The sequence below is a fragment of the Haliotis asinina genome, chromosome 2, assembly GCF_037392515.1.
Source record: "Haliotis asinina isolate JCU_RB_2024 chromosome 2, JCU_Hal_asi_v2, whole genome shotgun sequence".
Lineage (NCBI taxonomy): Eukaryota > Metazoa > Mollusca > Gastropoda > Lepetellida > Haliotidae > Haliotis > Haliotis asinina.
The window spans coordinates 4,951,067-4,969,562 of record NC_090281.1 but is presented as its reverse complement, the minus strand read 5'-3'; the positions used below and the strand labels follow the sequence as shown (position 1 = coordinate 4,969,562).

General features: G+C 39.3%; 1 protein-coding gene across 1 annotated transcript; it reads left to right on the top strand.

The window, feature by feature from the left end:
* The first annotated feature begins 718 nt into the window (after positions 1–718).
* On the top strand, positions 719–14,244 carry LOC137273164 (ornithine decarboxylase-like). Its single transcript, XM_067805652.1, has 11 exons — positions 719–869; positions 2,618–2,716; positions 3,130–3,232; positions 4,713–4,789; positions 5,214–5,386; positions 6,364–6,501; positions 6,964–7,129; positions 9,575–9,716; positions 11,459–11,565; positions 11,808–12,025; positions 12,819–14,244. Exons 2-11 carry the CDS (start codon positions 2,636–2,638, stop codon positions 12,889–12,891), a joined length of 1,278 nt encoding a protein of 425 aa, XP_067661753.1. The 5' UTR covers positions 719–869; positions 2,618–2,635; the 3' UTR covers positions 12,892–14,244.
* The last annotated feature ends 4,252 nt before the right edge of the window (positions 14,245–18,496 follow it).

The window sequence follows — 18,496 nt, the reverse complement described above, 5'->3', positions numbered from 1 at the left end:
CCTCCATACAGAAGATAAATTGTCATTGTAACACCATTATGTAAATTACACCACCCCATGATGCATGAATACAAAAACAAAATGTAACGGGATGGAATTCATATCAATTCATGTGAAGGTAATGCGGATTTTCGTTTCCTACCACTCGGAATGATGCCCTTTATGACAAAACGGGATGTGTCGAATTTCTAAACTGTAAAAATAATTACAGATAATCAGTCTGTAATAGCCATTGTCCACATATGAAATAATTCGGTGTGGTCCATTAGATTTGAACGACAGTTCTGCATTGCAGATGTACAAAACACAAGCATTTGAATGCAAAGCCATACACCAATATGGGACTGACCAGGATGCACAATTAATGTTTAACGACATAGTATGTTCAGATAGTCCAGATACACAGATGCATGTTCATGAATGATATAATCCACCCTATCAATATTCGCCAGTGTACCGCAATGCCATATTAGACGCTTCGATTGTCTTGCATACCAGATTAAGCTGACACAGACACAGACAAAACAATATTTGTTTCCATGGTCGCTCATGTGCACATGTGAGAATTTAGAGAACCAAAGAACACACCTATGTGCAGATGTATGTATTCAGATGTGTGGATGTGTGAGTGATCTACAGGAGTACACCTGGTACACACCTGCCGACCAAGGCCCTCCCACCAGTCAGTTAAAGCCAGTTACTAAGTCCCACTCTCAGGAAAACCACAGGTTTAAACAACAGCGCCATTATTCAGCATTGTGTCGTGGTCTGATAACTCTGGCTATTACCGCGCGTTTCAAAGGATCTAAGTGGTGTGAAGGTCGAGATCCCATGTGTCTGTTCTATTTCGAGGTCCTAGCTACACGAATGTAAGTATACATGCCTGCAACTAACGAAGTAGAAGGTGGATGGTCATACACTATAAGATATCACTGCAATGTTTTCAAACTGCTGGAGAAATGTCATAGAACACATTCAGTTAAATATTGTCATGTTGTAAAAGAATCGTGAGCACATGTACCGAATCATACAACCATGATGAAATTGTGTCTCTACTACTGAAGAGCTTTGAAATGTGTTTAAAATGTTATTTAAGAACAACACTCTATATGTATGGGCGAGAATTTTTCATATCACATTCTTATAATGTTTACAGCACTATGCAGAAATGTTATGCTAGCACATATTTGAAATATACCATCATGGCATAAAATTACATGTGGCGGTGGCAACCAATGTCTCTCCCCCACAAAAGCCGAACACAGTAAATTTAAAAACATTTGATACAAAAATTAAACTTATTCTGTTATATAGAGCAGAGGTTTGCGATTTTCTTCGTTTGGAAGCATTGGAAACGTTCACATGGATGCTTGTAAAATGTCTTTGGAGTGAAATTAAATACCCCAGATTTCTACTGAATGCGAATGCGTTTATCCAGACGCAAAAATCAAAAATACTAAAACTCCTCGATAAAACTGTATCAAGACTCCCTCAGAAATGTCATAATATGATGTCTTTGTGAGGCACTACCAGAAAAATGAAATTGGGTAAGGGATGTTAGAAAATTACTAAACTATTGTGGTTTTATTCACAAGAGATTACATGACAAAAGCGATTTTACCATGCCGTATCACAAAGATTAAATGATATATACATTCAGACCTGGAATTCATCTTTACAAAATCCACTGTTTACAGTAATTTTAAATCTTCGTTTCATTATCCAGACTTAGAGGTCCTGCGCATGGTCTCATGATCAAGAAGGGTAGATATTATAATATTCCGGGAGAAAAATATTTTGTAAGTTACGTAATTGAAGATGAGTTACACAGCATGTTTGAAAACGGTATAAGTATCTATACCGAAACGTCGCTATTGGGCAATAAAGAAATTGATCATACATAAAGACTTGTCCTTCCTATTGATCACAAATTTAGAATGCCTTTCAAACAGTTTATACCAAGAAAGAGGAACAGTATTGTGTCGTACTTACGGTTGTCCCGATGTAAAAGCTTGGTAACCTTGTATTTCATATCCATCTATTTCGGATAGCTCGAAACCTCGACAGAAGGAAATTTGACTGTAATTTTACAATGGTCAGATGTAGCACTGCATAGAACGCTGTGGCTGTGTCGAACATACGATTGCCTTGAAGTAAACACTTCTAGGTTTAATTACCTCGAATAATTCGAAATGTTTACGTAACTCCCTTAAAACGTTGACAAAAGACTGTTTGACTGTCATTCTAAATCCGTCACATCTAGCGTCGCATAGGACATTGTGGCGAAAAGGACACGGTTCAGATAACCCCCGTCAACTGGGTTGGGAAATACGAGGGACATTACTGCCTTTTGTCACAGTATGATGGGTTTAAGAAAACTCCCCCAAGAATCAGACGTGTAAACAACATGAGCCAATAAACGTAGATATACGTCAACATGAGAATCTTTAAGTAAGATACTTCATTGAACATTACGGCACAAATTCAATTGTCATACATGTCATATGTCTTCATACTTGGCATATTGGTCTATCATTTCAACCCGACACTCAGTGATTTGCCTGAACTACTGTTGGTTGTCCTTGACAACACACAATGAAAACTGCTCTTCTTTCAGGAAGCAGTAGTTATACCAATGGACAACATGCTACTGTACGAAGATGGCGATGGTGTCAGAGACAAAATCAACAAAATTATTAAACAGGAAACGGAAAAGGTATTCTCTCCTCAGTGTTACAAAGTGATGCATCTCGTTCAAATGCAATCAGTATCTATTTACAACTGAAGACAACTGGCCCATAATACAAGTATATACAAAGTTCAACAGTAGATAAACATCTCTTCCCAACAGCAAGATGAATATACAAAGCGATGTACAAGTAATATACGGTTAGAAGTTGGCGAGAACTGGATAAATATGTGTTTGACGGTCCATCATCCCAACACTATTTGAAGGATACTAATATCAGAATACGTTGTGGAATATTGACTAGATCGACCTTCATCAGTAACTTTACCGATTAGATAAGAGTAAAATGTCTGCCCATACTCTGTGTTCTTATTGCTGGGAATTGATCTGATGGCATTCGATGTCTACGAAAGACTTTCTTAAAATATTTTCTTTTCAAGGATGAATATTTTGAAGAGGCCTTCTTCATGGTTGATATGGATGATGTGAAAAGAAAACTGCTACAATGGCGTACGTACCTTCCCAGAGTGACGCCATACTACGGTACGTATTGTTAGAACTATCAATTGCTCGAAAGCAGTGTTATTTAGTATGTATCACAGTTCCGAATGCAATACATTGTATATGCGAATAGGCAGTAAGGAGCAATGTGATGTTTATATTAAATATGTCGCATCTTGGCTGGTATGTTATTTTTCCAGTAACAGTTTTGGCCCTGTGGATATGTAGGGATACATTCTGCTTTTTATGTTAACTTCGACCACCTGTAGCTCACCTCAACATATCTTTAAAAAAAATAACACACCAAATACAAGCTGAATATACACGCCGGTGGTAATCGAGATGCACTATCAAATGATTCAGAACAAAACGTAAGAGACGAATATACTTTCGACCAAAAATGGATTAGGTCGAAAGTAACACCCTGGACACAATTTCATTGTCGATTAACAGCAAATTGTATAATACTTTATATCATCCATAGCAAAATCGACATGTACAGACACGTGCAAACATAGCTGATAAATTGTGATGTAACGGTTCCTTGCGGTTTCATGGTAGTTGTTGAAAAGTAACTGTAAGTGATGAACAAACAACGACAGCAGTTTGACACTTCCGTCATACGGTTTGCATATCGTAACAGGGATGGGACTGACAAGTATAGATTCATTTGCCCAATGTTTGGAAGTGACGAGAAACACTCGCAACAAAACTGTATGACAGAAGGGAGGGATTATCTAAACTGTTCAATAGTTAACTTCCTCTTCATGTCGAGCAGTATTCCAACAGTTCCACCCTTATGATGTTTACATTTCACAGCTTTTGCTCAACAATCGAAAGTGCTCTTTTTATCAGGATTTCAAAGCATGTTATGCCATTTCTTGCCCAGAAGGTGTGTGATCGAGATTACAGTTAGTTTTAGGCCTCACTCAGCAATATTCCAGCTGCTAGTATATAGTAAAACTTTCAAGAAACTTTATGGTAGACATGTTGGGAAAATTGACCAAAAGGATGTATGATGTAATGCCTTAATTTCGCTTACATCATATGTTACCCAGTTATTTTAAGTGTGCGAATGACTCGACTGTTAATGATAGGTGCCACTGTTGGGGTAGGATACGCTCACCTTTTCGCGAACACCTAAATCAGTGATTCATAAACACACACTCAGTTATCGTACAGAATGGTGACAATCACTGGATTGCCTGGTTCTGACCGTTTACAAACAGAATCATACAGATAGAACACTGCGTTTACAAACAGAATCATACAGATAGAACACTGCGTTTACAAACAGAATCATACAGATAGAACACTGCGGAAACAACATATGCTCATGATATAGTTACAGTTGTACAATCGACTGGGTTTTTAGCAGATATCCTTTATGACTGTAGAAGGCGTTTGTCGTTTCAATTTGACAAGAAGTGCTTTTTGCAATTAATTGGAAACAGATGTTTATCACCGAAAGTATTATGTTAACAGAGTTTTCCAGAAACATTTTTGACTGTATTTATTTCAGCTGTCAAGAGCAACAACGACCCTCAGATCATCTCTCTCTTAGCTGATCTCGGCGTCTACTTTGACTGTGCCAGCATGGTAGGGACATTGTATCTCTAACGTTAGTAACTGACCAAAACAGGCCAGCTTGTTGGCACCTTCTGGAAGTGAAGTGCGCGAAATATTCATCATTCATTGACAATGGACATTGTGTAGATGTAATGTCGAAACGTATCATTGACAAGAAGTCTCCTAACTAATTTTATGTGAATGTAAGTCAAAGTGCAAAGTTCGATCAATGGTAGTTTTATATTTTCCATCAAAATAAAATGGAACGTGTTCTAACTAAAGGCGGAACGCTTGTTGGGACCTTCTGTAAACGAAGTGGGACAAATAACAGTACTGATACATTTGTAATCATGTCTTCATGCAATGTAACGCCCAATACCATCATTGATGATTCTATTAAAACACATTTTGTAGTTAATCAAGCTACTGTAATTCTTTCTATATTTTCCTTCAGAATGAAATGGCCTCCATTCTTGGTCTGGGCGTGGAGCCATGCAACATTGTCTACTCCCACAGTGTCAAATGCTGTAGGGACATCAGATATGCGTCTGCAGCTGGTATTGATTTGATGGCATTTGACAGCCAGCATGAACTCATCAAAATAAAGTCAATTCATCCTAACGCAAGGTACAATACCAAAGTTGTGACATATACACACATTACTAGTTGTCTTAAATGATGCTTAACTACCTAACTACCATAACACTTTATACAATTTGAATGGCGGGGAAGCACAGTTTGTGGTTGGGATGCGAGTAACAACTATCGAGATGCGTCTGATTGAAGATGCCCCGTATGGAAATAATGTCAGTTACTTGAGACAACAGTTCTGCTGTGCGGAGTACCATCTGTCATTCCCCGCACACGCACACACATACACAGTCCCTCTCTCTCTCTCTCTCTCTCTCTGTCTCTCTTTCTCACACACACGCACGCATGCACGCACGTACGCACACACACACCCCTACTTTATGCATCTCTGCCAGTAACCCTTTGTTGGCGTCGGATGATGCAGAAGAGCATGTCTTTGCTACATCATATTGTATTTCTCTTCAGTTGACGCATGTTGTAGCTATGTAGAAAGGACAGATTTGTATTGAGGGGGAAGAGTCAGTTATGCGTGGGTCTCAACTCTCTTACGACTTTCAAAGGTTCTGTAACAGTAACTTATCCTCAAACAGGGATTTTCGAAAGCGGAAGTATAATAGAAGAATTCCATACATGCTTAGATTATTAAGCTTTGTAAAATGATATCACCGCATGGGGACATTTAGTGCTGCAGTAACATATGCAATCTCAGTGTCTGGAGAGTTTGAGGCAAATCCAGGTTTTTTCTGAATAACGCCTCGCATTGTTTTTTAGCTGCTAGTCTGAATTATAGTAAAATTATGAGTTTCACTGATATTTTTAGCACATACACATCGCCTAGTATAAATTCCATAACGCAATATTTAAAAACACAAAACTATAACAAAAACAAATAAAAAAAGTTCACCTGTTCGTGCAGAATGAGATAGAATTAACTCAAATAAACGTATTCTGCCCGAAACAAAATACACTGTCGTTCTTCAATTTATGGTCAATATATTTTGTTTTCCATTCAGATTGTTGCTGAGAGTGAAACCTTCAGACAAATATGACGTGCAGCACCGGTTAAGCATCCAGTATGGATGTGAACAGCATCAAGTCCGGCCTCTTCTTGCAGCCGCTAAGGAAATGGGGCTGAATGTAGTAGGGATCAGGTACTGTATCTGGTTGTCTGTGATACGTGTTGATCTAACGTTATGACACATGCTTAAACCAGCCTGTAAACAAGCCATATTTGTGGATGGAATGCATGATCATGGCATTTTGAATATCAAGCCCGGAGAGTTGAAACTATCATGCGTTGTTTGGATACAAGTGACGATAAATATGGAAAGATGACACTTTCAGTCCTTGAACACAAGCTCTCCATTGTTGAAGGACAAAAAGCGACAATGCTAAACCTCAATGCTCATTTTTGACAAACAGAAAAAAAACCCTTGAAATGCAGTTTCGTTCAGTCTCAATGACACTTATTCATGGGGGTGCACTGACTGTCTAAAAGAAAACGATATTACGTAATAGACGACTCGCCTACCGTTTGATGGGATATCCAATGCACCATTTAACTTGCTGACCCGTCTATAATAATTTGAACTGTTATTGTATACTTCGGACAGTTTCCATGTTGGAAGTGGAGTCGTAGATGGCCGTGTGTTCATTGATGCCATAGGAAGAGCTGACAGAGCCTTTGCCACTGCCTCCGAACTCAACATTTCCCTGAGTATCCTGGATATTGGAGGGGGTTTCTTCGGGAAGACGAGAGCTCCTGTGGAATTTAGAGAGGTGACTCCATTAATATCACAGGCTAACAATAGTACTTTCTTAAAGAATAGGGCTGACCCTCCTTTTTATGTTGAAACAAGCAGTCAGATGATGGAAACCGGCGGTAACACCTGCTGGAGTTTGTTTCTTTTTTCTCTCTGATCACGCAGGGGACTCAGGTGGGGTAATGTTCTCATGCAGGAAGTAGGACATGTTAGCAGGTTGTATTTATGTGAAGTCTATATTCTCAATAGATGCAGATATTAGATCTCTGACAGTATGTTATAATTACTGGGTCCTATGAGATTAGAGACTGGTTTGATTTCATTATTTAGAGTTTCCGCTATTTGCATGTCTTTATTAGAATTCCTTTGCGTAAACACTTGTGCAGCGTACAGGTATAACTTGTTACGGTGAATAAATTGCCGTTACAAAAGGTATAAAAAAACATTTGAACCAGCAAAATACAACACAGACAAATGTGAAATTTTCAATGCTATACTGAGCAAGTTACAATGATTCACAATACAGATTTCTAGTACAATGCAGTTGAGTCACAGGTCTAAGGTAATGGGTCACACATATCAAATATTAACTCTCCAGAATCTTGATATTTAGAGTGAGAGCAGAAATACTAAAAGAAGTTTGTTTCCAATGAGTGAGCAGTCAGGCGCTGAGTGTCAAACTTCAATGTAGGGTAAGATGTTTTGACAGGCAGACGATGACGGTATGAAGATGGATGTACAGAACTCCAGTAATTCCGTGTGTAAGTCCGAGTGTGTCCGTTAACACAACCACCCTTTATATACACTTGCACAGGGCCTGGAACATTCGAGCAAAGTGTTGTAATATCGTCATTGAGTCAAAACTTTCATGAACGGGAAGGAAATAATACATTGTCAAGGGGAGGTAACTGGACTGTTATCAAGAAGGCCTGCCGCCAAAAATACAATTGCCATTGAACATATATGTTATGAAAAATGACCCACATTCCTCACACAAAACTTTAAGCATTGTCACCCAATGACAACTATTACTTAATCAAACGTTATAGAAATTACAGAAAACACACAATCACATCAAACTTACACCATGGATTATTTCGCCCCGTTTCTGTACCCAGTGCAGGGTTTGTTTTCGTTATTGAGAACTTCAAAAAAATCTTTTTGTCATGTTTCAAACTTGGAAATATGTTCACGCGTACGACATGTAAGGGAATTCTGTCAAACATATGTATTCCATCTTTTCAAAATTATCACTTTGTAGTTTAAATAAGTGATGTGACCCAAGTTACTATGTGTCAGAAATTATAACTGCGAGCACTGCCGTGTGTGCTGGTGATTACGTGCCAAAGAGAGCTTGGGATCGAACTCTGGATGGGACATCCCATATTTACAAGAATTTGTACTTTACTGGGAAAGTGTAAATCAAAATGCCCCATAAAGTCCATATACAATGAACACAAAGTCCATGGTTCAGAGCCCTCGTTAATAATCTGAATGTTGGTTGTGATAACACCGAGGTACCGCAGTATTACAAAAGACAAACCTAACCACTTTTCTAAATATAAGTCGATCTTGAGTATAAATATTTATCAGTATCAGTATCAGGAATCCGTCACAGAGTGCCGTTTAAACAACAGTATGTATATGTGAATCCCGGAACGTTATAAAATTTGCACCTAAGAGAAACCGGCTCAAATGTTAAGGCACTAGTACTCGTCCAAAATCCAAGTTGTTCTTCAGCTGAAACTATAAACAAAGTTGAGGATATTACTGAGCTCACTTGACATATTGCCTTGTTTGTTTTCACAAATATTTTCAAAACTAAAGTTCTCCATCTGATATTACCATTCATCTGACGAAAGGGTAAGGAAAAGCACTGAAACAATGTATATAGAATGAAGAAAAAGTTGACATCCAAAATATTTTGTCTTATTATTAATCCATTGATGATATCACTGTTTAATGATTTTACAATGTTATAGCACAATGTGTAATAACATCGTGTGGTTCCGTACGTATGATGTCGAAGTGGTTTACAGTTATGACGTCACAATGGTAATACTTCTGTCACAATTATACAAGAACTTGTTACATGTCCTCTGGTTGCATAATATGATAGCAGTGTCTAACAAGCTCTCCTCAAAATTTTAATATTGATCATGATTGTATGATCACGGAAATCCGATGATAACAGTAGTATTGTTGCCAGAATGAATTAGACTGAGAGCCATGATATTTCTTGGCAGAGGGACACCTTCCATTTATAAGATATCCAAGCTGAGGTCCACCACGCTGAGTAGAGGGTATGAGCACATGACACACTCAGAGTGATGGTCACCTTGTGTTGACTGGTATTGGAGCACATGACACACTCAGAGTGATGGTCACCTTGTGTTGACTGGTATTTGAGCACATGACACACTCAGAGTGATGGTCACCTTGTGTTGACTGGTATTTGCAGGTTGCAGGCCACATCAACAATGCCCTTGAGGACCACTTTCCTGCTAAGAGAGGAGTGAGGATAATAGCAGAGCCTGGTCGCTACTTTGTGTCATCGTGTGCTACTCTTGTCGTCACAGTCATCGGGAAGAAGGTGATGCAAGGTTGGTGCGGTCAACTTTAGACATCAAGTGATCGGTGCATCAAAAATGTCATGCTCATTCTCCTTGTACTATTTCTTTTAGCTGTCGGTTTCAACAGTAATACATCAGCATATTTGTCTGTTAGTACTTTGGGCAAATAACTTTAGCAGGTCTAGATGGTTGAATGTAGAGATCTTAAAACTATTAAAATTAACTCCTGTATGGAGAATCACAGCCGATTTTTGGATGTGTTACATTAAAACACACGACTTCGAATCTATATTTCGACAATATTAAAAAAATATTATTAATAAATCTAGACTTTTTCAGTCAAACATTGTCTTATACTTTATGATTAATATTTCAAACTGGAACGAAGTCGGTGAAGAAATATACTAGCCTTTCAGAAAATTCTACCGTGACACCATTAATATTCTCGGCGTCATTAAACAAGAGTGAAATGACCTATAGCAAATGTGAAGTAAAGTTTCTCAGAAATGATCTAACAGTGTCAGCATAATGTATATATGTTGACAAATGTGACAGATCGTGACGTACATGCAAACATCTGCTTTATAGCCCAACGGAGGTGATCCAACGGAGGTGATCCCAGACATGCTCAATTGGATTGAGCTCTGCCAAGCGTGCTGGCCATTCCATCCGCGCTACGCCCTCCTGTCTAAAAAATAAGGAATTCCAGGACAATCCTGACCTTATATACATATATACGACCCAGTGTTGTCTTCTTGCAGTAGAGAGACTCGAACCATATAGGGATGACACTGCTGCAGGAATCAGAGTTCGACTGTCCTTAAATTACGAGGAACGGTGCTCTTGGATATCCTTACATTGTTAAAACTGGCGTGTCCTGTCTGGAGATCTGCTGTCTCAGGCCTATAGTATACTATATACATTTGGTTATACACATTCAGGAAGCAATATGCTTTCAATATTTTACTTTTATAAGCCTTCTATGCATATAAAAAGAAACTGATACAACTGCATTTGAATTACGCAGTTGAGAAATTTTATACTCTCTATTCACATTTACATATATACCGTTCGAAAGACTAAAAGTTATGTACTTACAAAATTGGCAAGAAAAATTTCTCATGCTCATCCCATGAACCTTTTATATGTTAATCGTAACACAAAAACAATACATGATTGCAAAAGTCCAGATTTATATTTTTCAAAATTATTATCCAAACAGTGAATCGAACCCCTCAGTTGGCATAAGTGATAACTAGTGTCTTCCGTGTAACCGGCGCCAGAAGCAGATGGTAAGCGGTGACTTTAGTTTTACGCCGCTTTTAGCAATATTCCAGCAATACCACGGCGGGGACACGATAAATGGACACCGGGTCTTTGGCGTGACGAGTAAACCTTTAACAACTAGACTACCCCACCGCTCCCAGAAGCAAAAAGGTTATTCATAGCATGTGACACCTCGGTAACGGTTATCTTTAGAATTGTCTTCAAAACACTATTACGTAATTAGATATCCTTTGGGATAACGTTTCTGCTTGCCAAAGGTACAAGAATCTGTGTAGAAAGTCGCAGTGTATAAAAGGCTAAGGTACCACACTCTACAGTACAAAACCGTGGACTAATGACGGGAACTCATGGCCGTGGGTCTGAGTCTTGTTTCCCCAGAACTCTGCTATTTCCCTGGTATACTGAGTGTATATATCTACTGAGAGTTTCATTGAATAAGAGTAAACATTTCAACCCAAACTCGTCAAGATCTTTGTCATCTTCAGATGGCGTTGAGGAAGAATTCCTTTACTTTCTGAATGACACGGTGTTTGGTACGTTTAACGGTTCATTTCGGAAATGCACTGAAGCTAACCAACCATCTTTGCTAAAGGTAAGATTTAATATGTCGTAGTTGATTTATCACTTGTAGAAAATGAGACCAATTGCTGATGTTTGCAGATCCTCAATGGCAACAGCGGTCCATTCACATACCATGTCATGTAACACAAGTAACGAACAGCTTGAACGGAGCAGCAAATCTGACACTGTGGTAGAAGCCTTGACCTTGTTCTGTCTGCTTATAACATACCTGTAGTAAAGCAAGTACCTACCTCCTCAGTGTTCGTGTTCCAGGCTCCACGAAGTGAGGTGACGTTCAAGTCCAGTGTCTGGGGTCAGACATGTGCTGGTGACGACTGTATTTTCGAGGAGTGCCACTTACCACAGCTGGAAATCGGGGACCGGTTGTTTGTGGAAAATGTTGGCGCTTACCCAATGTCGATGAACAAAGGCAGGGCATTTAATGGAATGCCACAACCGATCCCAATGTATGTCTGCTCCAAAACAATCTGGTGAGAAACGTTCAATTTATGATTAAACACAAGGCTAAAGTTATTCTACCTGTGTACCAAATGCAGGTATTTTAAACGTCAAAACAGAGCAATTTATATCTGATTTGCTCTGATGTACATACTACCTGGTATGGCATCCGATCACATCCTTTCGTATCACCTTGTTAACCTTGTTCTGTCTATCTCGTTCAGTGGCATCTCTCGCGTTGTGTATCCAAGGCTGGATAGTCTCTGTCATTTGGACAATTTGAAACAAACACAAATTCGCACGTGCTCTTAACCTATAGGAAACCGAACATCTGCAATTGACCACAGTACATCGTGTCAGGTTAACATAACCTGTTTCCGACTGAGCAACATCAATAACAGCGCTAGCTCATGGTAGGATTATTGCATTGGTTTATTCATCTATTGTCTAGTTCAACAACGTGTATATACTGTACATGAAGTGCGTTTGTAGTCATGGCATGGCTGAAACACTGCTGATATGACTTTACATTATAACCCACTCACTCACTGACCCAAGTTTGTTCAAATGTGGCCGCCACGTGACATGAGTAGCACTGTGCACCGCGGGCAACATGTATACTTCGTTATGCAAATTGTTTGAACGATAAGGCAAGACATGCTCAACCTTCATCACTGATTTTCAGTAATACAATCACGAAGATCACTGTTGTTTTCCATTCACGTTAATTTCTTAGGGTAATCAAATCTCTGGTGATGACTTTAGTAAAAGTGCCCAAGAATATTAAATAGCTGTTAAAGACCTCTGTTTGTTTCTGTCCACTAGGAAATCCCATTACCGTAAAACCAGAGGAAAACGCCAATTCAAGAGCAGAAACGGGGACAGGCGTGTTCTTTGAGTGAAATGAACCAGTAAGCAATCCGATAAACAGGAAGGGATGAAGGCCTCTGGAGACTACTACTGTCCGTGTTTCCTCTGAATTGAAATGAACTAGTACTTGTTTTTGGAAATAAAATGCACCATCACATAATTTGAAAGTGACACGAGTATCTCTCCAAAATATACAACGAAGTTGTAAAGGTGTTGCGAACATATACTTCCATAAAGTCTTGAAATAAGAACGTATTTCCGAAGCAATTATTGCCTCTGCACTTTTTTCAGTTTGAGATATATTTTTCAGGATATCTTGGTCGCAAATAAACCTGGCATGTGTCACATGTTTGCGTTAAATACCACCACGACAGTAGCTCGTATTACGCTTGAGATATCTCAAACTCCGGTTGCACAGGGAGCAGGACAATTCCCACCCGGACAAAAGCCACCCGGACAAATGCCATCTGGACAATTCCCACCTAGGGCAATTCCCACCTAGGACAATTCCCACCTAGAACAATTCCCCCCGTGTTATTTTCACTATAATTCCCACCATACCACATGAAGTGTTTACTTTGTGTGCAATACTCACTTTGATAAAATATAAACTTGATGAAATTTTAAGATCAAATGTTTACAAAACCAGTTTATTTGAGCTTAGGTGCTACTTTAGTACAATATACATATTCTGAGATGGTGCCAAAAGAAGACCTATTTATTAAAATAACATTGAGAAATGTGTATTGTGAGCAGGTGCATAGCAGATCAAGTGTTTTTAAAACCAATTTATTTGAGCTTGGGTGATACTGTTTTAAGTATTTTCAGATGAATCTTAGTGTGAATGTTCTTATAAGGTGAGCACACATACTTTGCTAGAAAAACATTACAATTCTACAGGTTTTATCCTTTTGTATTTCAGCAACTAAGTTGTACATAAAATGGTCTGTATTCCACATGTACCTCATTTCCATCATGGATAACCAAGTAGAGTATGTTATGTCGCAGAGAGGTGTCAAGAAGGTTCATTTCAGGGGGTATCGGTATATTAGACACAAAGATGTGAAGAATGGAGTTGTCAGCTACCACTTGAACATCAAGGTTCTCGACGACCAGTGTGTTGGTGTCCTGCATGAACACTCACGCGCGCATGACCAACTCGTATCAGAGGTATGTTGTATTATATACACACATGCGTAAAAGGTTGCCCACAATGTTAGAATGTAGAGAACTTGAGGTCACGCTACATGAAAACATGGCAATATCATGGCAAATGTGGCAAACATAATATCAGTATGTCAAGAAGAAGGCAATAGTTCATGTTTGTTTTATATGGAATATTGTTATATGGTACAAATGTCAAAATAAATAAATGTTGAAACTGAACTATGTTCTTCATGCTACTTTTATTTTGAGGTGGGAATTGTCTGGGTGGGAATTGTCCTAGGCGGGAATTACCCTAGGTGGGAATTGTCCGGGTGGCAATTGTCCAGGTGGGAATAGTCCGGGTGGGAATTGTCCTAGAACCGGTTGCAAACAACCGACGAAAAACGTCAATGGTCATTTTTCTATACAATGGGCTTATAATTTACTTATCAATTTTATTCTGTTTCACAGGACAGGGGCAAAACAATTCGTACCCTTTCGTTAATTGTTTATTCGGCATTCTAGAGGCTGATGTGTCTGTAATGACGCATGCATCTTTACGTATAACAACTTTCCATGTAAATTGTCAGTACGACCATGTGAAAGGAAGTATACAATATAAATGATTAACATCAACAAGAGCTTGAGTGGATAAAAAGTGGCTCTTAATTGGATGTAGTCAGGAGGAAAATAGTAACAACGAATAGCAACGGTCATGAAGCATGAAACCAATCAACTGGATGGATTAAGTAGTAATTACATGCTGGTAGGGTGCCAATTGGAGTCTGTAGTCTTTGATAAACTCTGTGTAGGCCGGATTCAATTGCACGAATGCGATTTTTTTCGGCGTGTTTAAACTTTGAGCAAATTTTGTTTTCACCTTCACGCGGAAGGTGGTCCAATCACAAAGTAACACGAACACTAGGGAACTGAGTGTTTGTTTAAGCTCTCGATGAGTCCGAAGGGATAATTGGAACAGGTTAAAAAGAAAACTACTATTGAGTTTGGGTACAAGTATTTTATTCAAGGTTACATATCTTTATTTGTTCACATATTGCACAAATTAAACTACATATACATACAAGCATACACTCACAGATCGCCATTTTATTTTATGACATATTTGATATATATAATGTTATGTTACGTTGATTAAAATGGAGATATTCGTACTTATAACACATATATACAGATGACTAGATTAACTTTATAGATTTGAAATACTAAATGGATAAATATTCTCTCTATATACTCATTTAACAATGTTCAAATCACAATATTTTCACAAGTGTAAGGGCATAAGATGATATGACAGCGTAGTCGGAGACGGCGAGATCTTGGGAGTCCACCCTGTCCTACAGATCATCCAGCTTTCTTTGCAGGTCCTGGTACTGTTTCTTTCTGGGTGGGAGCCGCTGCCCTACCATGTACTGAACCAAGTGCACTTCTGTTGTCTTATGTTCATCCAACAAAAAAGCGAATCATCTCGAATCTGTTAGCTCGAATCGGGTGTCCCAACTCTTGGACCGAGAGTCGGGTAATGGTTCTATGATGTCATCGGGAGACTACCTTCGATCTAGGTGGTGGTGACATAGTCGGCCAATTGATGACATCGGTCATCTTGTGGCACATCAGCTAGGGTTTTTGAGCTATAAAGTTTAAGTTGCAAACGCACGCATTTATATGAAACTATAATTGCATTGTTATCATTGTATTATTATTGTTGGGGAAAAACATCACCAACATTACAAGATGAGAACTGTCCACCAACATGTTCAGGTGAGTAAGGCGACAGTCCTTCACTGATCCCTTGTGCAAACAATGTAAAAACAACAGCAATCAAGTACCGCTTTTCGCCTTCCCGCGAATGGTCGAAATTAAAAATTCGACTTCGTGCGAATACCCCGTAGGCCGATATTATGTTGTAGCCTTTGTCTATGTTGATTCAAGATTTTTGAACCTGAATTTTGGTGGTTTCCAAAGGTTTTCTCTAACTGAATTCTTCATTCTTAATGGATAGGATTTAAGCTTTGTCAAAGTGGATATATCTACCTTTTGCATATTCTGAATTGTTTACGTTGAATGCTCTGCCTGCTGTGCACGAAGTACACACCTGCATGTCGCTCTGACGGGTACCGTTGTAGGTAGACTTTCATCTAGATTTAGTGGCATGTATTTGCACAGACGGGCAGTAAGACTGAGGCTCCCTCCTTGGAAGTTGGGGAACAGAACATAGGTAATTAGCTTGTCAAGCGAACATTTCAATAACCATGTTTCACAGTTATTCCTACAGCTGGGCGATTAACGTACACTTAGCAAGAGCCAGTACAGAAGGATTTTAATAGCCGTCTTTCACATTTACCAACCATTAGTTGTAGGTAAACAGTTTACAAGAACACCTACGACAGCAGTATTTTAATAATCCCGTTTCACAGCTATTCCTACAGGTGGTGTAAATAAACAGTTAACAAGAACAACTGTCTTTCGTGGTGATTTCAATGTCTTGAATAATACTTCAGCAAATATCCCAGTCGGACACCAGGACTGGGCTTCGCAGATTATGCCCTGGCAGGGTATCAAAACCGGAACTTCGCTGTGACAAGTCGACACTTTAACCACTGGGCTATCCTACGTACGCCTAATACTAAGAACGGTATATCAGGAACATTACATGAAAGAAAATCCCTAAGTGTCGGTGTATGATGTATTCCTAAGTCAACAACTGTAAAGAGAGCAAATCTGACGTACACATGTACAACCCTTCACTGCAAATGGCGGTACCATCGACGGCTGGATTTCTGTTCAGTGTTTGTAGTAAGTGAGTGAGTGATTTGGGTTTTAAGCCACTTTTTGCACTATTCCATCCATATCAGCTGGGGACACCAGAAATAGACTTCAGACATTGCGGGAAATGGAACTCGGGGCTTCGGCGTGCCGGGCGAAGGCTTTAACCACCCCACCCCACCACTCTTAAGTTTGCGCAGGACCTATGTCCTGTTTACACCTGCATTGTCCCTTTCATGTAAGACCTATACATGTAGGGGGATAAAAAGGGAGTGATTGAGTGAGTGCAGTTTTACACCGCACTCAGCAATGTTCCAGCTATATGGATGTTGCCGTGGAGAGGGTCGTTTTGGATGGTTGGTTGCTAATGTGCGCACGCACAAAGGGCAAGTCATGTCCCCACACTTAGCACAGGTCGTGGTTCTAAATAACGGTATGTGAGTGTTATAGTGTCTGAATTACATGGATAATGTATCGACTACATCAAGGTGTATATGACCAGTCTGAAAAGAAGATATTTTGCAAGAACTTGACGCGTCAAGAGAGGTGGCTTGTTCGGTTATATGGAAAGTACATTTGGCTCATGTAAGTTGCGTTATTAATCAAACCGGTCGTAAAATAGCTTTGTACGTGGGTTTAATATCGGTTATAAATATTTGTGCACCGACAGACAAATTGAACAATAGTTACTTATGACGTCATTACGACACAAAACAGCATGTGCACAACAATATCTAAGAATGAAAGCATGTGCTTAAAATGATTAATTTGAATGTTTAATTATATTTTAACGCGGATATTGCACCACATTTGTCTTGGAAGTTTTACATTTTATGAGAGAATATACACGGTCAGCTTATATTCTAAGTAGATTACGTCTTTGAAGTACTGGGGCAGGGTCCCGTTCCTTCCTTTAAGCGTTCTTGGCGCTTCGCCAAAATTAAGGACAACTGTTGACTTAGGCTAGGTCGTAACGTTAAGCATGCTTTGTGGATCATAACGCAGAATTGTCATGGTACGGATATACTGCAGAATGGGGTGGGTAGAGGGCGTCCCTTACAATGACGTGTTAGTGAGGCTGACCTATTGGGAGTGGTAACAGTGATGTTAGTTTCGAACTCATCTTTTAGTGTACAATGCAACGCCCCACTTGCTCACAGTTAAATTGTCGTTTTATCGAAAAGAGATTAAACATAAAACTGTGCCCATTAATATATACACAGAGAACTTAGTTAAGCAAACCGTGACGTATCTCACGATTGAATGAGTCCCGATGGTAACCCCCCCGGAGCACGTCTGGGACATGACTGGACGTCATATGCGGCAACGGGACGCTCCTGGCACAGGAGGAAGCTGTCAGCTTCTTTGGTCATTCTGACAAGACGTCCGTCTTCGGGTCGGAAGGGCCGCCGTTCGAATCCCAGCACGGGACTCGACACTTTTGTGGCCGCTACATTCGCATTCACAGATATATTCTACATTTAATTTAAGTATTCCGGGCTCATACTTGTAGAGAAATGGTTTGTGTGAAGGTCAGGGTGCTTTTGTTTTCTAAATGAGCAATTATCATGGATCATAATGGATTCATATCATTTTTTTAAGAATCAAAAGAATGATACCGATTCCGATCAGAACAGAAGATGAGTGTAAGCAGCTGCAATAATTTCGCAAAATAACACATTCATTATCAAAATGTGAAACAA

Excerpts from the sequence above, each read along its gene's own strand:
- LOC137273164 (XM_067805652.1), top strand. The coding sequence starts at position 2,636 with ATGGACAACATGCTACTGTACGAAGATGGCGATGGTGTCAGAGACAAA. Across the intron at positions 3,233-4,712 it reads CAGAGTGACGCCATACTACG|CTGTCAAGAGCAACAACGAC; the intron begins GTACGTATTGTT and ends TATTTATTTCAG. Across the intron at positions 6,502-6,963 it reads CTGAATGTAGTAGGGATCAG|TTTCCATGTTGGAAGTGGAG; the intron begins GTACTGTATCTG and ends TACTTCGGACAG.